Consider the following 20,107-nt stretch of genomic DNA (forward strand, 5'->3'; position numbering starts at 1 on the left):
ACTTACGGTGGTTGTGTTTTGATGGACGCGTCCAGTGGCGAATGAGGGCGGTCTCGTGCACTCCGCCGTCCAATCACAGACGAGCAGACTGAGACGAAGGACAACAGTTGAGAGGGAGATGGCGCCCAGCTCGAAATCTGAAAAGGACGAGGGCAAACAGAAAGCCCAAAGAAAACACAAAGACCATGTCGTGAAGCTGCTAATGCGTGCGAAGGTAGGCGAGGACATAACGCGACGTTTGACACGAAACGAGAGGCGGAGATGTATGCCAGCAGTGCTACATCTAAACTAGCTTCTGCTGCTAGCTGCTAACTAGCGGCTCGTAGCCAACTCACATCGAGTGGCAGGCATTTAGCTGTTAGCTTATTAGCTCAGGGTTAAACCTGGAAAAACACAGTGATTCCTGCTGTTTGTCTCTGACTAGGCAGCAGGCATAGACCTCTTAACAATGCGAACAATGCTAGCATGCGAACTGTTTATTAGCCGACATGTTTCAGTGTGACGTGAACTTCAGTCGGTGTTAGATTGAGCTCAACTTTAGCTCAATCCCTGCGGAATTCAATAAAGCTTTAATGTTTTGTAGTTTGTAATAATCCAGAATAAGTACAGTGATGATTCTAGAGTATGTTGGAGCCCCACCCCCCCAACCACTGTTCATTATTATTCCCCTTTAATTCACCCAAAGATAATACCTCTTGATTTTTAGTAACTTTCATTGACAAACTTTGGTTTTAACAGCAATAACGCATGGCATAACTAGCTAGAGACTAAGTACTATCAGATGAGAAGTTGTTCTACTGTCATTGCAAAATGTGCACATTTAAAGGCCCTGCTGTGATTTAAGGTTCGTCAGCCCTTGGGGGGCCCCCCTGCTGGCCCGGGGCCCTGAACAGTTGCCTGCATTGCCTAAGCAGCAGCTCGTGTATTTTTTCTCTGTCTACATCTGGGACAATTCTCGTCTGTTTTGCAGCTTTCAGGGCGGATCTCTCAGCGACTGTTCAGGAAGCTACCACCTCGTGTGTGTGTCCCTTTGAAGAACATCGTCAGTGAGGAGTTCCTGAGAGCCGGGTCAGTGATTGTGGTTTGTCTGAATTTGTTGTTGTAAAGAATCATGTATTGTTTGGTGGATTATATAACACCCTTTGAGACAATGTCCTGTCTAAGCAGTTCTGTGTGTGACTTTTTTGTTCCAGACACATCTTTCTTGGTTTCACTAAATGCGGCCGCTACGTGCTCTCTTACACCAGCGACTGTGGAGAAGATGATGATTTTTCTTTCTATACCTACCATCTCTATTGGTGGGAGTTCAACCTACACAGTCGGCTTAAACAAGTAAAGACAAAGACATTTACTCCTCAGATTGTTCAGCTGTTTGTCAGCAGATTCATGTTTGAACAGAGAACTACTTAAATGTAACTGCAGACCCAGCTTAACGTATGGATATCCTGCCCTTTGACATACGTCTGCATTTTCCTTCAGGTCCATCATGTCCGTCTGTTTGCTGGAGAGGAAATCTACAGTGACCTGTACCTGACTGTGTGTGAGTGGCCCAATGACCACTCAAAAATCGTCATCTTCGGCTTCAAGTAAGGATATTAAACGCTTTGACAAGCAAGTCATATGGAGCCGACTCGTTTGCACTTCAAACTGTTGGTGTAGTTTGTAGGTAACGATGAATGCTCATTTGTGTGCATATGTGCTTCTTCCTTGTCAGTACACGCAGTTCAAGCTCTGTTCTGATGAACCTAATGATGAGTGATGAAAACAACAGAGACATATACATCACTATCGCCTCCATGCCTCCTCCTAAACCTTGTTCTCAGTGCTGCCCTGTTCCCTCAACCACTACCATACGCACAGGTAAACACACACACACACACACACACACACTAGATTTCCCTTACTCTTGTAACTGCCTGTCCTTCCCTTCCCTTCCCTTCTACCAACAACATACGTTTCTCACTCCAGGAAGTGGTGAGTGTCTGGAGCATGGCTATGTGCTCAACAGCAGGTACCAGGTGGTGTACCCCTTCCCCACTTTCCAGCCAGCTTTCCAGCTGAAGAAGGACCAGGTCATCCTGTTAAACACGAGCTACTCTCTGGTGGCATGCAGCATCTCACTCAGCCCAGGTAAAACGGTATCAGCACAGTCTTTTGCTCATGCCTAAAATAAAAAATGACCATGATAGTCCTGACAAACTGTGGTTTGTATTTTTTTCACATGAGAAGATATTTTGTAACCTGACTTCTAATTTGGCCTTTTGAACGTGTCTTGCAGGTAAACAGGGTCAGTCATCGCATATCCTTTACACAAAAAAGGCAGCTGTGTCGATTCAAGCGCCTGCCTCTTCTCCCTCCACCTCCTTGGCCTCCTCTTCTTCTTCACTACCTCAGGGATCTACAGAAAGCCAAGTGTCGCCAAGCAGAGCCGCTCACGTTCCCTCGTCTCCTAGCCAGTCACAAGCAGCTGTGCGAGCCCGGGAGTTTGCCGCTGACCTCTTCAGACGGGCCCAGGGAGCCGGAGGAGGGACCGGAAATGACAGCCGGACGGAAAGGAAAACTGCTGATGGTTGTGAAAATGAAGCAGCACCGAGGCCCGGAGAAGAAAGGATACATTTAGAGGAGAGGAGGAGAGAGGAGCAGGACTGTAGAGAGAGGAAGGAGACGGAGAGAAGGACGTGTTTACCAGAAGCATCGACATCAGCTGGGAGCCACAGTTTGTCACCGTGCTCTGAACAAGTAATGTCTCCTTCCTCCTCGTCACTGTCATCGCCCCAGACACCCTCTTCCCCCCAGGAGGCCGCCCAAGGCGAGCCCGGGTATGTCAACTATTCACGCCTTCACTACCGCCTCCAACAGCCAGGAGCAGCCGAGCAGAACACGGGAGGTAAGAGCTCGAGCGATTGGATAAAACACTCTGAACAGGACATGTCTCACGCTGTTGATGGACGTTTCCCTCTGTGTGCGTCTCTCCAGATTATGAAGACGATAAAGTTCAGCTACCGTTCACAGTGACCGACCTTAAAGGAAGAAACCTGCAGCTGGTGACTGAGCCACACAGTGGACAGGTGTGTGTGTGTGTTTGACTCTGTAAATCTGTGACTACAAGTTGAAATAGATTTTATGGAATATGAAAATATTGTCTTGGAATATCAGACACAATAGTTATTAATAATCATCCCGGGGAACCTCATCAGTCTGGTAGAATAGAAAATACAAGCTCCATCACAACTAATAAGTGTTTTTTGATAGTTTGACTTCTGATTTGGACAAAAAGGAACATTGCCAAACATCCCACTTTTGTAACGTGATCATTCTCTCCTCTTTCAAAATAAAAGTGACGGACTTTATACATGTTATTATCAGAGACAGTTGTGTTTTAATCTGTGCTTGTTTTTGACTGTAACTCTTCTGTTTACGTTTATACAAAGCACGGCTTCACACTGAACTTTTGATGGTGATTACTTTCTGCTTTTGAGCTTTCCAAAGAAATATTCGATCATATAAAAAAAAACATTTCTGAAGCCCTTCCCCTCACTGTTACTACTGTGACATTAATTCACAACAAATGATTCACAAGCGTGTGTGTGTCTACGTCGGGTACTGTCATAAAGTGTGTATGTTTTTCCTCTTGCACAGACTGTGTGTGTGGAGCAGTTGACCCTGGACTTTGAGTATCTTATAAATGAGGTGATAAGGAGCGATGCAGCCTGGGCTCCTCAGTTCTGCTCCTTCAGCGACTATGATGTTGTGATATTAGAGGTCAGTGTCCGCCAACACACACACACACACACACTGTACTGTGCATCACCTGTTCATGTCGGACAGACTGATAACTGTTCCAGTCCAGTTTTTATTTTCCTTCCTTGAATATTTTTGGCTCTTCTAAGTTTCCTGACAGTTACAGTCGCATGTGTGAAGATCACTGAGCTTTGTACTTAAGGAAGATGTGATTGATGTGCATCAGGTGTGTCCTGAAACCAACACCGTGATGATCAACATCGGCCTGCTGTTACTGGCCTTCTCCAACTCGGATGAGGAGCACTGCAGGTATTCAGATATCTTCAGGCCTTGTTCCGCCATTTTTCTTCTTACCCATGTCTGATCATTGTTGCTTTTCTTTCCAGGCCAAACACTTACCATTCCAACCTGCAGGTCAGCTGGGACCTGAACACAGGCGTCTGTCAGACTGTAGGTGTTGGTGACCTGACAGAGGTCAAGGGTCAGACAAGGTGAAGAGCTACTAAAAACACATGGTCCTGTCTGTTTGTTTCCTGACCGGTCATGTCGTGCTAAAGCTTGTAAATGTGTTTCTCTCTCCTCAGTGGGAGTGTGTGGAGTTCTTACAGGAAGTCCTGTGTGAACACAGTGATGAAGTGGTTGGTTCCTGAGTGCAGCTCCCGCTACATTAATCGCATGACCAACGAGGCTTTGCACAAAGGTTCGTTATTTCTCTCTTTTTCATGCTTGCATATTTAAAAAAAATCCAGGACAGGCTGCCTCTAAAATCAAAGGAGCTGCTTGTACGCATGTTCACCTCACAGCTGGAGACTTTCCCGCTGGTGAGGAGGCGGGGTCTCAGAAGGAATGACATAAAAACATGCAGGTGTTTCCTTTGTATCAATCCGCTATGTGCCGGTTCAGTTATCTACAGCATCACCCAATCAGAACAAACCGTTTTCTAGAAAAGAATATGAAGCAGCTTCAATGTACCAGTCGGTGGATGTAAACGCCACCACCCCTCTTGTAATGATGGATTTCCTGACATGATCACACCTGGGCTCACACCGACCTCATGCTGACCTTTTACGAGGCGGCGAGCGGGGATTCTGCGTAAAAAAAAACATCCGTTTGCATTCACTCATCCAGCTCTGGAGTCTGTTTACTCCTCACTCATCTAGAGCAAAGGTCAAGTCAGAGGTCAAATAAAAGGTCAGCTCTAAAAGCTGAGCGAGCAGTAGTTAGTGTACAAGCACATGTGACATAACTCTTTTATTATATCTAAAGTAATCAAGTATTTATTAATTACACCCAAATATAGATGAACCGGTCCAGATCTGTTGTTCTTGTCAATGTATTAATATCAATGTACTTTCTACATCACTACTGTTTTGTCATCAGAATGAACAGACTGATACATCTGATGTGTTTTTAATGTTACCGTCTTCTTCTAAGAGCTTGTGAGCGAGTTCAGAGTGTGCAGTCATGCAGTGCCACTTTGTCAGAGCAAATATTTAACATCCCACCATGAACAGTAAATGTTTTACAAATACTGTAAAACATTGATTATCCGTTTTCCTAATTACAGAAATATCACTTCATGTCTGGTGATTACGTCAGTATTAAAGTATTGTTGCTGCCAACGTTTCATACATTTAAGAAGTCATTTCTTTCCCTGAATAATCAGGAGGTAAAAGCAGTAATGTGTGATCCACCGCTCACAGCCTCATGAATCAATCTGTATCTGTTTAACACCATTTCATTACAAACGTCACCTCAGGACACTTCACAAGCAGGAAAAAGACCGTCCTCCTGGATGTGTTGAAAACAAAGCTTGCTATGATCAGACCTCGTGTTCTCCATATTAAAACAGCTCGTTGTTTGATGTGTCTTCAACATGCAGGAATTCAAATCTCGCTCTTCTTCTCACCTGCAGGCTCGTCGCTGCAAGTGTTGGCTGATAGTGACCGATGTACCTGGATCGTGTTATGAAGGAGAGACGTCAACGGGACCTCATCGCCCAGTGTGGAGCTCAAATATCACCTGAGCAGAACTGCACATGTTCAGTGGATCGAATGGATCAACACGTGGGTCAGACTGAGCAAAGAACACTCTAGGTTAAATACTGTCAAGATGTTTTTTTTTGTTTGTTTTTTTTTCCGGTGCTCTGTGTTTAATTTGACACCTTTCATATTTTATTTTTTTTTGTCCTAACCACCAAAACAAAGAGCTGGACTTAACCACGATTTAGTTTTTACATTTTTATACGTTACGTTGTACTGTTGTTGTAGTGTGAGCGTTTCTTGTACTTGTATTTGTAACTGAGCGCATGCAATATCGGCACCTGTGTGACTTTCTTACGGGGATTTCATCCAGAGAATAAAGTGTGTGTGTGTGTGTTGAATGTGTTGGTTACATTTGACAGATTCAGCTGCTTCTGAACACGTCGTTGCTCTGGGCGTCTTCAGTGCAGCGACGTCCATGCAAAATGCTGCAGTATTTAAAGTCAACACGTTAATAGTTTTTTTAAGTGGTGGGTTTGTTGGAGTCGGCTGGTTAATGTCACACACCATGTTAACTGGCATGTAAGTAAGACTTTGTTCTATTGAAATATTTTGTTTAAATAAAATGTCCTGAGTGGGATCTGAACAGTGTGGTCAGTGGGCAGCTGTGGACTCTGTGCTAAAGTCGGTCGGAGGATTTGGAGTTGAATCTTCAGCTCCTACAGCCACATGCCAAGGTGGGTGTCCTCGGGTGAGTTACTGAGCCTGAAACTGCTCCTCGGTGGTAAAATGAAAACACGATCAACTCCCTTTGAACGTAAAAGAACTGGGTGCTGAATCCTAAAAAACAACTCGGACGGCGCTCAAAATTGTGTTTTAATGTGCTGGCAAATAAAATTCAATTTTGGAGCGCTGTCCTTGTTTTTCTTGTTCCTCAGTGGAAGAGCTGCGTACTTGTGCATCATCAGTGTTGGAGGTTTGTCAAAATGTGTGGTTCTTTGTTTGTCCTGCCTACTTTTGCCTTATAGCAAGGTGCTCCATCATTGTTCATCACCAACTACTCTGCTCAAAAAAATAAAGGGAACACTAAAACAACATCCCAGATCTGAACAAGTGAAGTATTCTTATTAAATACTTTGTTCTTCACATAGTTGAATGTGCTGACAACAAAATCACAAAAATGATCAATGGAAATTAAATTTATTAACCGATGGAGGTCTAGACCTGAGCTAAAGCATCCACCAGCTCCTGGACAGTCTTTGATGCATTGTGTTGTTGGTGGATGGAGTGAGACATGATGTCCCAGATGTGCTCAATTGGATTCAGGTCTGGGGAACAGGCGGGCCAGTCCATAGCATCAATGCCTTCATCTTTCAGGAACTGCTGACACACTCCAGCCACATGAGGTCTAGCATTGTCTTCCTTAGGAGCCAACTGCACCAGCATATGGACTCACAAGGGGTCTAAGGATCTCATCTCGGTATCTAGTGGCAGTCAGGCTACCTCTAGCGAGCACATGGAGGGCTGTGTGTCCCCCCAAAGAAATGCCACCCCACGCCATTACTGACCCACTGCCAAACCGGTCATTCTGGAGGATGTTGGAGGCAGCAGAACGTTCTCCATGTCTATCACATGTGCTCAGTGTGAACCTGCTTTCATCTGTGAAGAGCACAGGGCGCCAGTGGTGAGTTTACCAATCTTGGTGTTTTCTGGCAAATGCCAAACGTCTTGCACGGTGTTGGGCTGTAAGCACAACCCCCACCTGTGGATGTCGGGCCCTCATACCACCCTCATGGAGTCTGTTTCTGACCGTTTGAGCAGACACATGAACATTTGTGGCCTGCTGGAGGTCATTTTGCAGGGCTCTGGCAGTGCTCCTCCTGTTCCTCCTTGCACAAAGGCAGAGGTAGTGGTCCTCTTACAGCCTCCACGTCTCCTGATGTACTGGCCTGTCTCCTGATGCCTCCATAGTCTAAACACTACGCTGACAGACACACTAACCCTTCCTGCCACAGCCTAGCATTGATGTGACATCCTGGATGTGCTGCACTACCTGAGCCACTTGTGTGGGTTGTAGACTCTGTCTCATGCTACCACGAGAGTGAAAGCACCGCTAGCATTCAAAAGTGACCAAAACATCAGCCAGAAAGCCTCGGAGCTGAGAAGTGGTCTGGGGTCACCAAAGAACCACTTCCTTTATTGGGGGTGTCTTATCATTTCCACCTGTTGTCTATTCCACTTGCACAACAGCGTGTGAAATTGATTGTCAATCAGTGTTGCTTCCTAAGTGGACAGTTTGATTTCACAGAGGTGTGAGTGACTTGGAGTTACATTATGTTGTTTAAGTTGTTTTCCCTTTATTTTTTTGAGCAGTGTATTTGGACGGTTGGGAGAAGCTTCTCTCGGAGGATGTTTTGGTACTGTTCTTTGTTCATGGCTGTTTTCTTTGAGGTGAGCAGACTCCCTGGACTGAGAAGCATGAATGGTCTCAGGATGCTTTACTGTTGGCCTGACGCAGGACTGAAACACGTTTGGCCTCTGCTGTAGTCTTAAAGCATCTTTGAGTCTAGAAGACTTGAACAAGTCTTTTTAACATCCATAAGAGTGGCGACCTGCCGCCTGCTTAAGTTTTTGTATTGGTGTCAATTTCATTCAGTCCAACAATATGAGCAGATAAAATTCATGGAGGAGAAGAAATGAACAGGTAAAACTTCTGTATAGAACCTTTTGTTTTTGGCCGCCTGTGGACAAAACTGGGCGTGTGATTTCTGACACGTCTCATTCTGCTTTAGTTTAAATGTTTTACTCTAAACTCACCGTGACTTAAAATCACAAAAGAGTTTCTTCAGTGCTTCCTCGTCTGACACCTCCAGGTGTCAAAAAGCATGGACATGACAGTTTTAATGACTTTAATTGTGCAATCACAAAGATGTACCTTTATTTATTTTATTATGACGCATGCTTGAGTATGGCACAGTACAGATGGCCAGTGTGACTGCACCCTAAGTGCTTTCAGATGGGGCCCCATTAGGGAGGTTTCCTACCGTCGCTGCAAAATGTAGAGATTCTGAGGGAATGCTGTAGTTTGAACTTTGTCAGCAGTAAGTTGGGGGGCCCCAAGCAGTTGCCTGCCTTGCCTGTTGACAAGCAGCCTCTGCCCCAGGCTTACTTTGTATTTCAAAGTAGGAAGCTGTACAGAGTTTGTTGAAGGCCGACTTTCTGTTGGCTCTCCGACCTGGAGTTCAGAAACTTAAAAACGCACACCTTGCTAACTGTGTCACAGCACACAGCAGTTAGTGATGTTGCACAGAGAGGTTTTTTTTCAGCATTTGTTCAATACATTTATGATTGCACTGTAAGCAACAATATATTAAAGTTGATTTACACATTAAAACATGTCATGCAACACTAGTTTCCGCTGAGTCACGAGATGTACTAATCCTCAAGTAAAATCCAATGAGGTCACTCCCCTTAGCTTTGACACTTTTCTACAAAGGAATAAAGTGATGGTGAGTGGTTGAGAGAGGAGGGTATTCAGGAATGATAGTTGAAAAAACATTCTGGCACAAGTTTGGAAAGCAACCATGTCCTTTAAGAAAGCAGAGACAATAAAGCTACAAACGTTCATCACATGATCAAGTACAAAGGCGTCATAACAGCATCTTTGGTGGGATCTGGGTTGTTGGACCATCATGCAGGTCATCCCACTAAAACAATGATCTTTCATAAAGTCGTCCTCTTTGTAACATGAACACTTACAGTCACCATGTTCCCATGATTGGTCCATTGTCATCAATAAAAATATAGCTCAATCATCTGCATGTTGGACACGTTTCCTTAAGGCAATAATGGTTCAACAACATACTCAGTGTAGCTGTACGACTGTTTAAACACAAAGTACACCATATCTATTTATCCACAAAATATTTAACACTGATATCAAGAAAATATACATTTACTTTTGCACTAGAAAAACTTTGAGAATTGCAGCTGTTGCGACAACTTGTTGCCATGGATACAGTGTGTTAGGCGCTGCTGCTTCAGTGGGAAAAGCTTTGGCCTCGTCTTTTGGCCATTTTGATCACACTGCATCTGTGAAGTTGTGTGTGTGAGAGAAAGGATTAGTGCTTAAGATGTTTGTCAAGAGAGATTTGAAAGAATGGATGAATGATGAGAAGATTCAAAAAAAAAAAAAAATGTGGATGAATGAGAAACAACAAACTGGTCAGAATCACCACAGCGAGGCTTTACAGTCACCATCACAGGCTGTTTTTTTTTGTTTTTTTTAACGCCATGACAACACAGACTATTTCACAGGACCATCATTTATTAATCCACTAATACAGAATATATAGAGTCTGTTTTCCCAGACGTGTAATCTCTCAAAGGCACAGGGTAATTAGTAAAATGGCCAAATGAATAATACATGAAAAAAGTACAAAATAAAAATATGGCAAATTCCTTTTAATTAACATCCACATGCCAACAACATGATGCAGTATCATTCCAGATGCTACTCTGACAGTAAAACAAGATTAGATTACAAAGTACCGTTCACTACAGTCCAGCTCCCCTGCATAAAGTGATCTAAAGGGCAAAGTGGAGCACCTCGCTCCGCAGCGCTCAGGTCATAGATTAAGGCGGGTCAGGGGGGGAATCAAGAATCTCTCCATACTGTACAAAGTCGAGCTGAGGGTGGACAGAGTGACTCCTGACTCTGGATGCACAGGGAAGGCACAGGGAACAAGAGGAGGAGGGCTGTGAGGCATCGAGTGAAGGCAAAAAGGAAAAGAATGGCAGCAAATGTTCACACTTTCACATGATTACACCGCCACACACTGAAACGTCTGTTGGCAAACGAGAAGTGTACACAGGCTGACAGGATGGGATGACATGATTTAAACTTTAAAGAGCACAGTATGTAAAGTGTGTGTGTGTGTGTGTGTGTGTGTGTGACGATTATAAGGTGAGTATTTAAGGAGGTGTGCCCTCAGTCAGAGCGTGCAGACTTAAACTGGTCCTGGGCTGCTTTGCAGGCGGCTCCATCGGCTCCTTCTCCTCATCCACTGCCCTCAGAGAGCTGGACTGCAGCACCAGATCTCCAGTCTCATCATCGCTCTCTTCTTCATCATCGTCCTCTTCTTCTTCTGATAAAGAAATGCATTTACATGGCATCAAGTGGCCTTTCAATGGAGAAGGAAACATGACACATTACTACCTAAAACCGCACTGTGATTTACCTTTGTCCAGGTCTGCAGAGACTCGACTCTTGACTGAGCTTGCAAACTGCAGAGGGAGAGAGAGAGGGGAGTGGACATTTATAAATGTAAATCATTACGAGCAGGCTGAACTATGTGAGAAGCTGTTTGTGCAGGTGCATACTTCTCCCATGACAGCAATGGGGGTCACTCCTTTAGCCTGGGCCACCCTGTGTTCTATCAGGTAGTACATATATTCATCATACAGCAAGCGGATCAGATGAAAGGAGCCAAAACTGGCAGCACTGCGCAGAGTCAAGTCCCTGATTACCATCGAACTGTGGGGAAAGCAGAGTAGGTTAAATTCTCTTCACTGTGAAATCAAATGTTCTCATACATGTGTGTTTTCTCCTCACCTATAGAAGGACCAGTTGAGCAGGAATATCTTGGCAGCCTTTGGTAGCGCGGCGGGGTTTTGCTCGTAGGGCTTTAGGGCCTTCGTGACGACACCATCAAGCCAGGTGGCCCACTGCTCCAAAGAGTTCTGCTGCTGCAGAGTGGTCTTGAAGTCCTGCTCTATCCTCTGTACGACACTGTCTTCACACTGACACACCCAGGAGGCCTGCTCCTGAGGGGGACACGGGGCGTTCAGGTACAAACACTGACTATGGTAGCATTATTTCATAGCTTGAAAAGGGGCGGGGTGGGGGGGGGGTTGTCTTCTAATCAGGGCCGTCTTACATTTGGACCAATATGGCAAAGAGTGAAAAGGAGGGAGAATTTAACCAACCTGTACGTTTGTGAAATCTACTCGGTTGAGGTCTGAGAGCATCTGGTTGATCTGGGCCGTGTTCTGAAGGACGGCACGTGCTGCCTGGGCCAGGTGGTTCAGGCTGGTGTAGCGGCGCAGAGTCTGAGAGAAGGCGCTTACACACACCACCTGAAAGAAGTGAGGAGGAGACGAGATGGATGTTAAGAAGGCTGCGCAACACATACTTAACGAGAGTCTCTTCATCAACTCTTTCTGAGGTTGTCTTCACATCAGCTTGACTCATGCTGAGTGGAAGCATGAGTCATCTGATGTAACCTGTGTTGTTATGAGAAGTGAGTTTCTTCTCTGCATGAATTTAACAACAAAAACAGCAAGAACAATATAAAACTGACTCTAGCTTAAGGTAAGGCAGGATATGTGTGGCAGGACTCGTTTACCGTTACATAATACATTTGAATGGATATAGTAGAAATATCTGATTAGTTATTATAGCAGGATATAAAATATAGAAATATTAATATTTGCACGGTATGAGATGTAATTATAGCAGGACATAAAATATACACATTTGCACTGGATGAGATGTAAATATAGCAGGATATAAAAATATTAATATTTGCACAGTATGAGCTGTACCTATAGCAGGATATAAAATATCAATATTGCACAGTATGAAATGTAAACTATAGCAGGGTATAAAATATAAATATTTGCAATATTTGATGAAAGTTGGCTAGGAAAACTTTTGTTAGGAAAAGTCTTGGGTTGTCCAATCACAGGAGGAAAGTGTGTAAATCCTTAACAAGACAACCAATGACAGCCCAATCCTTTGAGTTACATAAAAAATGATCGTACAAATACCTTTATGCGAACCATCTCCTCTGGGATGTTCATCATGGCACCTGTCAGCCAACTCTCCAGACTTTTGGCAAAGTTGCGTATGGCCTGAGTTAGGGCACCTGAGCGGGGCAGGGATGGTGGTCATTTAAAGATTCCCATTCATAACAGAGGGATACCTCATCAAACAGGCCGGGTTCACTCACTGGGGATGGGTCTCAGCACATCAGGGATGAGGATCTCCACCAGAGTCTGGTAGAGCAGGTTGTCACACTCTTTGGTCCACTGCAGCACAGGCTCAAACTTACACAGAACCACCAGGCAAGATTTGGGCAGACGCTTCTCAGACTCATGGTGTCTGGAGGAGAACATGAGACACTCGTTCCTTAGTTACAGGAGAGGAGGAGATATGTGTCATCGGGCTGATTTGGGGAGCTGTGACACTTACAGGTTGAGAGATTCTGTATCACTGCTCTGGCTGAACCTCCAGAAGGATTTCCACAGTGTTTCCACGAGAGTAAATTGAAGGTTGACCATCACGTCCAGTATGGCCTGTGGTGATCAAACAAAAACACAAAAAGAGGTTTCACCTAACACCAGGCGGTTTTTCAAAGTCTGGCAAAGTGAGCCCGCCAAATTGTTCTCGAACTGAGACACCAGACGTCTGGCTGTGAGTACAATCACGAGCTATGAGCCTGGTCTTTGCTATGATGTGCCTACTTCACAGTGTTCTCTGTAGAGAGTCTGAAAGGCCTTCAGGTGTTCTGAAAGGATCCCATCAGGAAGGCTCAGATCAAGCACGTCAAGGTCCACAAAGTCTGGCAGCAGCCTGGAAGCCTCTACACAAGACACAGCAACAGAGACGCAGATGAATCACCGAGATCACACATGAATAATAATAATGGAATCCTATAAAGAGAGAGAGAGCGTTCAGAGAAAAAACGAGCGCGAAGGTTTCTCACCCAGAAACTGTTGATATTGTTGCACCTGTGCTGAAATATCACACAGCGCTGCTCCCTGCTGCTGTCCCATCCCAGCTGACGTCCCATTGGTGATCCCCTGTGTCTTCTGAATTGGCTTTATCCTATTGGACGAAGCACCCATCAGTCAGTGAGACAGGGAGAAACCAAAGCAGCTGCAGAAAGGCGGTAAGTGAAGCGGCTGGTTCATCTCGTTTGAATGGACTTGACCGCCGATGCTCTGCGTACCTGTGGCGCGCTAACGTGTCTGTCACACAGCAACATGCTCTTAGATACCTGTTTTTCTGAGAGAATGGCTGCTGCCTGATGGCCATGTGCTGTTGTTCGTCCATCAGTCTGAGCAGAGGGGAGCCAGATTTGATCCTGAGGCCATAGTAGTGATACTTTGAGTTCCCTCTGCAACACAAACACGACCAGTTAAGACAAAGGCATCCTCTTTAGCTAAATCAAAGAGCGTGTGTTAGGCTTGTCATATTAGCTTTTAAAAGTGGATCCAATTCTCGTTAGAATCGATCAATATTGGTAATTGATACCATGGCAACAACAATGCAAATCCTCAGCACCCAATAATTGGATATTTGAGGTTTATTAATCCTAAATAATGCAGGCAAACTCCCACACACTGTCTGAAGAAAAAGAGCTGCATTAAATGTCTTTATTTCATTTAGACCGTGCTCGCTCTTTCTCTCCTGGCAGAATAAAAAAAGACTCTAAGCTCGGGTACTTGTACTTAATAACAGAGATTGTTTTAAATCATGTGGCACTGAAAAGTACATTCTGACCTTTGTGTGCATCAGAACAGGTTTTTGCGTGTGTATACCTGGTTCCTAATCTCCGCGTACGTAGCCCCATGAAGACAGACCTGATGAGTTTGCCGAAGGATGCAGCATTGACAGGTTCTAGTTTCTGCTCCTGGCAGTGCAGCAGGTAGTGATAGTAGAGCGTGCAGCGAGGTAAACTCACCCCCTCTGCCCCCTCGTAGTTATCGCACAACCACTGCACCTACGGAGGAACAAACGTTTGTGAGCGTGAACGCTTTGCATGTTAACAAACGTATGAAACACTTTCTGCTTGTACAAGAGCACTCACAGTGGCAGGGGGCGCCCGAGAGTTTGGGCTGGAGTAACTCTGTCCTCCGGCAACTCCACCTGCTGCTCCTCCCCCTCCTAACAGAAAACCTCCCTGAATGACATAGCCCCCTCCGCCCGCAGCTGCTGCCACGCTATTGGCTCCGGCTGTTGCCACAGAAACCGACTGCGAGGTCACAGAGCCGCTGAGGTCTGACTCTGAACTGGGCGTGGCCTCGTAGTAGGTGGAAGAGGAGGGGGGAGGAGTCTGAGAGTATATGGGTGAGTCGGAGAAAGGGTAGTTGCTTGCTCGACTGGATGGAGAAGGATGCGTACACAGAAAGTATAAAGTATAAGCTTCTCTGTGAGATATGAAACATGCACACAGACAAGGTGAGTCTATACTCACATGTTGGATGTGGTGAATGTTGGGTCCCCTCCTTCATCTACGTACTGAACCTGACCAGAGTACACCTGATAGATATGAAAACATCAGACTTAAAGGTAAACATTTGCATTAGTGTGATGTGATAGATGCAAGTAAAAGTCAATCTTGTGCATAATCCCAGTGATTAATAGGCTGAGAATCCTTTGAATGAAAGCATGTCCCTATTTAAGACCCTTCCCCTTTAGCAGCCCACTGTAGCTACATGTCGAGTCTCATTTAGAGCCCTTCGTGTCTGCATTAAATGCCGATTCATTTTTTCCTTCAAAATTAAAAAGCAGCACAACACTTTCAAAATATAAACATGAACTTCATCATCTGCGTTCTTGTATAATACCAGTGTGCTTGTGTGAAAGAAGGTTAAAGGTCAGCCTGAGAGCTGATGCTTTAAAATTGAAAATGCGTCACACGCTCGAACGTCCAACAACTAGACGTTCTGACTCACCTCGCTTCTTAGGCCAGAACAGGCGTCTCTGCCCCACAGTGATGGGCTGTCTTACCAGGCAAAACCAACGTGTGGCTTTGTATGGACCGCCTTACTTTGGACACAGTTCAATACTTTGCAGGCGTAAATGTACTTGTTTATTGTCTGTCCCGTCTTTGCTCTGCACCAGTTTTTGTTTGAAAATTATGACAGGCAGAGTCATTTCATAAACTGAAGAGCCTCATAGGAATAAATACATTTAGTTTGAGTGTTTACCTCTTGGTTAATGTGCACAGACTGCAGGCTGTTGACGTGGCCACTCTGAATCCTCTTGGCTGCTTGTAACACTGACCTCTGCTGAGGAGAAAGCTAAAGATTCAGATGACAGCTGGGGTAATCGATGTGTCAGTGTGTGTGTGTGTGTGTGTGTGTGTGTGTGTGTGTGTGTGTGTGTGTGTGGTATCTTACCTGTGCGGTGGTCTGCACGACCTGAGTAGGAACACCAGGAGCAGGTGGACTGGAGTCAGACTGACTGTCAGTGGAGTGAACGGAGTCGTCTGGGGAGAGAAGCGAGCGTTCATCAGTCCATCAAAGAAACAACAAGATACGCCGTCCTCGTTCTGTGCAATAAAACAACAACAGCACTGCAACAAGGAAGCCAGCCATCATGACCACGAGGTCAATACTTACAAACCGATTCCAAATCATAATAACAGCCGGTGCAGAACATCCCACAAGCACGTTTTTTAAAGAGGGAAATGTTTGAAGTGAAGAGCAGAGAGGAGGAAGAGCGCGTCTGTCCAACTCTCATCCCATCCTTATATGTTGCATGTAGAAGGACAGCCTTGGACAGCTAATCTCCCCAGATGAAGAGGCAAATCACTTCATCTTGTAAACATGCAGATCAGATGTGAAAGGAAGTGAGGGATGATGGGTAGAGAGAGAAAACAGGGGATGGAGGCTGAAGGAGAGGATCGTTTTCACTTCCTTGCTTCCTACAGGTGAGGAAACATTTTGCTCTCAGCGGGTTGCTCCGACTCTGACCTGAGTTCAGAGCTGTAAACGTCGGTGACACTCGACGCATCATGACTCAAACACTTCAGAACGGATGGAAGAGGAGACTAAATCTAAACAAGAGTGCAGGCCAGGTCAATCTGCGCCAGACGTCTAACTTTGGTTTAGGTTTACCAACCCGGACAATCACAGCTGCTCAGAACAGAAAAGCTTCGTGCCTGGACAAATGGAAATACACCATATCAAACAGAGTCAATGCTACCAACTGTACCATATCCTAGTCTGAAATATAAACATGTTGAATCTACCCGTCAGCCCACAGTTCAGCCTGTACCACATGTACTGACAGTCTACACAGTAGATGTGTCCTACATATTCACATCATATTAAACATTAAGTTATTTAGCCAACAAAGCAGCACTGTGGAGTCACTTGACCTATCAAAACATTCCCACTAAATATTTGATGATAAACACTTCCTGTTTGTAGTTCTGTTGGCGGATGTCCGTAAACACTCCTGATCGTTTATAACAGGCGTGATCCTGTTCAGTGTGCTCTTCATGCGACACTGGGGCAGGTTCTTTGTGTATCTGAACGTGTGCTATTGTGTTTAACCAAATCAACACAAAGGCTGCGAAGACTTTAGGTTGATCACGAAACAGACGTTTGAAGATTTAGTAGATGAGACGGCGGATAGAGTCAGAAAGGAGGGGGAGAAAACAGGAGAGAAATGTCGACGGTTGGTTGTTGGAGCCCGGCCGTCTGCAACAAAGACTAGAGCCTCTGTTCGTTTGGGATGCAAGCTAACGGCTAGCAACTAGCGGCCTGAGATGGACTGAAGTCATATTTCTTCAGTGCAGTTTTACGGTATGATGCTAGTCATGTGAATGCTACAGGAGCAAGGTCAGGACAGGATGAGCAAAGAGCAGCACAGCCATCTGCTGCAACCCTGATCGTATGATAAGAGCTCAACACCTTTTATCAAAGTGTACAAACGTGCTCTTTAAAATCATTTTACAGATGAGAGGGGAGTTTCAGTATACACACAGATCAAACATGTGTCCCACTCTGGGTGAAAGTTGAAAGTGTTACCTGATACTGGCTGGCAAAAAGATCTATGAATAGAGGGCCCAAAAATAAACAGAGACAGAACACAAGGTTCATTCTTACTCATTTCAAACAGTTAACATTTACAGTCCTTTTAAAACCACACATTCGTTAGTTCTTTTCATTCAGATTCGATTTTTACCTTGATTATATTATGATTAATTATTGAACTAAATGAACATGCTGTAATATCCAGAAAGGTCTGTGAGTACACATTGATCGGATCAAACAGATTCTGACGGCAGGATGAACTGTAGGCTTACGATCAAGTTGATGTAATAAAAGAAACAAAACACCATCATACATCAGACTCTTTATAAAGGCAAAAGTTACAGAGTCTAAGTGACGTCAAGTTTCATCCATTCAAGCTCCTACTTTCAAGACTACGTAGCCTAGCAACCAGCCTAACACGAGTCCATCAGGTTGTTTTGTCCTCATGATGTATGCACTCCACAACAAGACAGGCAGGCTACAGTCGTGGAACTGAGTTCTTTTTTTCCAAGATAAACGACCTGAACAATCATTTAATGAATGTGTTTTTTATCTTTAATAAATGTGAGAAGAGGAGACCCACCAGGCTCCTTCAAATGAAGACAAGCATCAACCCTCATTTAAAAGATCAACAAACAAAAAATGTAAACATGGCTCTGCACGGATTAGGAAACACAATTCAGCACTTCCTGCTTTCTTACACCCTTGATACAGACTGAGGGACACACTGAAACTTCCTCACACCGCATACCCTATCAAGCCGTCCTGCTACCCATGTGAGAAGAACGTGTTCTGTTTGTGTGTGTTTGTAGCTCCACGTGTCAGTCATTCATTCGTCTCTCACCTGTAACAGTTACTATGATGTACTGAGGCGAGCTGCTCTGACCATTACTTTTCTGGACCGCAGTGGCCTGGATTTCAGGAGTAACATAGTGTTGGGCAGCATTGGTCAGAACCACAGCCTTCTGGCTCTGGGCCTGGGTGGGCGTTGATTGAGAACAAAGTGCATCCTGTCCTGTTTTGGAGGCAGCAGCTGATTGGTTCAGTGATGCAATGGTTCCTGAGGTTGCTGGGATGTTGGAAAGGAAGTGTGCTGTCTTTACGGATGAGGGCGTGGCAGAGGCAGGTGTTGCTATGGTTACTGTGTTGGTCTGCTGAGGCTGAAGGTCCTCTGAGTATCCAGAAGTTGCCATGGCAACCAGAGCTTTGAGGCACTAGTTCTGTGGGTAAAAAGAGGAAGGCACTCATTAAGCAAAGTGCAACCAACATACTCCACAATACATGAGGCTTATAATTTCACCTTTCAATACTTATAAAGACAAATAGTGAGTATGAGCTCATATGTTGTGTCTGTTTGTGGGATTGTGTGTAGGTAAGACATAAACCAAGGAGGAAGCTTTTGCCTATTCACTCCAGTACAAAATACAGTTATCTAAAAACAAAAAAAGCACGCAAATAAAGGAAATATCCCTCCACAACAAACTAAACTGATAATAAACATGTAGGTTTCAAGTGAAATAACAACTTGCTTCCTAATAATAACAACATATTCAACCTGGGAGCGAGCTCTTCAAACCTGAGCTCTTAAAATAGATTCATACTAATTATGGACCCACTGTCAGTCAGTTGGCCATCCCACGGTAGGATAAGCCACTCCTGCAAAAACCAGCACGACAATCAGATGATCACTCAGCACACCGTGTCCACGGGACTGACAACTGCTCAACTCAATGTCAGAAACAGAAACTTTTTTCAAAGTCACAAAATGACTACAAATCATGAAACAGTCAAATCTCAACATGCAGAACTCGAGAACAACAGTGTCTGAGTAGTTTTCTCTGCGTCTGTTTCTGGACAGCTCGCTTATAAAAGTGAGAATGATAGCTTCCTCCTCAGCTAGCTGCTCACGTTGAGTTGTGTGACGTTAAAGCGAGCAAAGTGACCGAGTTGCTAGTTACTCGTGCCAGACTGTGTTTGATCGATAACCACCGCTTGTTAAGTATCACAACAATTCCATCGTGATCGACAACGTCAGATAAAAGCCACAATAACTGAGCTTAAAAAGTACGATTGTCACTACCTAACACACCCGCCATCTTGAGCTCTTATCAAAGATCTGACATCGCCATAACAACCGTCTGCGTTTGGAGAGAAGCTAGCAACCACTTTCATCAGTCACATCGACTTATCTAATGTTAACGCTGACGAATGTACAAACAACGACACGTATATAATAACACGCAAATAAAGTAATACTTCCAGATATTTTACTTTTCACCTCTAGTTTATCCCAATTATGGCTGTTTTAGTCGTTTAAGTTTTTTTTTCCTTACATTTAGGTTGTTATTGTTGACTCCCGTTGCTTGGCTCTAGTCGCCAGGACTACCGTGTCTATGGCGCCTTGCCTTCACCGGGGCAACTGTTGCTATCCTCTCGTCACAGCCCCGCCCCTCACTAAATTCTGATTGGCTGACTTCCGAGGTGGTTGCAGCGTCAATAAAAAAAGACATCATTGATTGGTCAACAATCCCCGTCTGTCAATTTTGCCA

At 44.6% G+C, this 20,107-nt stretch overlaps 3 protein-coding genes across 7 annotated transcripts in view; 1 reads left to right on the top strand and 2 right to left on the bottom strand.

The window, feature by feature from the left end:
- LOC306820013 (uncharacterized protein) overlaps positions 1-18,252 on the bottom strand; it is an 88,929-nt gene extending 70,677 nt beyond the window's left edge. The window contains exon 1 of the mRNA XM_079337647.1: positions 18,240-18,252. The gene's annotated coding sequence lies outside the window, so the exon portion shown is untranslated. The remainder of the gene's footprint in view (positions 1-18,239) is intronic.
- On the top strand, positions 35-6,363 carry dcaf15 (DDB1 and CUL4 associated factor 15). The gene is made up of 13 exons (XM_079337642.1): positions 35-214; positions 971-1,068; positions 1,194-1,332; positions 1,480-1,586; positions 1,715-1,860; positions 1,969-2,130; positions 2,279-2,887; positions 2,977-3,068; positions 3,640-3,762; positions 3,968-4,050; positions 4,128-4,232; positions 4,326-4,441; positions 5,657-6,363. Exons 1-13 carry the CDS (start codon positions 119-121, stop codon positions 5,710-5,712), a joined length of 1,932 nt encoding a protein of 643 aa, XP_079193768.1. The 5' UTR covers positions 35-118; the 3' UTR covers positions 5,713-6,363.
- Positions 9,294-20,023, bottom strand: rfx1b (regulatory factor X, 1b (influences HLA class II expression)). 5 transcript variants are annotated; one of them, XR_013778625.1, is made up of 19 exons: positions 19,892-20,021; positions 18,403-18,778; positions 15,915-16,003; positions 15,723-15,800; positions 14,987-15,051; positions 14,600-14,891; positions 14,331-14,512; positions 13,787-13,906; positions 13,493-13,614; positions 13,251-13,369; positions 12,979-13,082; positions 12,737-12,888; positions 12,555-12,652; positions 11,712-11,861; positions 11,338-11,549; positions 11,106-11,259; positions 10,964-11,009; positions 10,275-10,870; positions 9,294-9,815 (listed from the first exon to the last, which is right to left on the bottom strand). XR_013778625.1 is itself a non-coding variant. In XM_079337638.1 (18 exons), exons 2-18 carry the CDS (start codon positions 18,749-18,751, stop codon positions 10,698-10,700), a joined length of 2,505 nt encoding a protein of 834 aa, XP_079193764.1. In that variant the 5' UTR covers positions 18,752-18,778; positions 19,837-20,023; the 3' UTR covers positions 9,294-10,697. The 5 variants fall into 5 exon arrangements, 3 of the variants coding, with proteins under 3 accessions (XP_079193764.1, XP_079193763.1, XP_079193765.1); XR_013778626.1 differs by having other exon boundaries at positions 9,294-9,850; XM_079337638.1 differs by having other exon boundaries at positions 9,294-10,870; positions 19,837-20,023.
- Positions 20,024-20,107: the final 84 nt, after the last annotated feature.

Source organism: Symphodus melops (assembly GCF_947650265.1).
Source record: "Symphodus melops genome assembly, chromosome: 2".
Lineage (NCBI taxonomy): Eukaryota > Metazoa > Chordata > Actinopteri > Labriformes > Labridae > Symphodus > Symphodus melops.

What these genes read in the sequence shown, in the direction of transcription:
- rfx1b (XM_079337638.1), bottom strand. Translation starts at nt 18,751, where the DNA reads ATGGCAACTTCTGGATACTCAGAGGACCTTCAGCCTCAGCAGACCAAC. An exon ending in ACATTCACCACATCCAACAT is followed by an intron (nt 14,892 to 14,986) that starts GTGAGTATAGAC and finishes TTCTCCATCCAG; the next exon opens with TCGAGCAAGCAACTACCCTT. An exon ending in CCATTCTCTCAGAAAAACAG is followed by an intron (nt 13,615 to 13,786) that starts GTATCTAAGAGC and finishes TTCGTCCAATAG; the next exon opens with GATAAAGCCAATTCAGAAGA.
- dcaf15 (XM_079337642.1), top strand. Translation starts at nt 119, where the DNA reads ATGGCGCCCAGCTCGAAATCTGAAAAGGACGAGGGCAAACAGAAAGCC. An exon ending in TACACAGTCGGCTTAAACAA is followed by an intron (nt 1,333 to 1,479) that starts GTAAAGACAAAG and finishes ATTTTCCTTCAG; the next exon opens with GTCCATCATGTCCGTCTGTT. An exon ending in AACCACTACCATACGCACAG is followed by an intron (nt 1,861 to 1,968) that starts GTAAACACACAC and finishes TTCTCACTCCAG; the next exon opens with GAAGTGGTGAGTGTCTGGAG.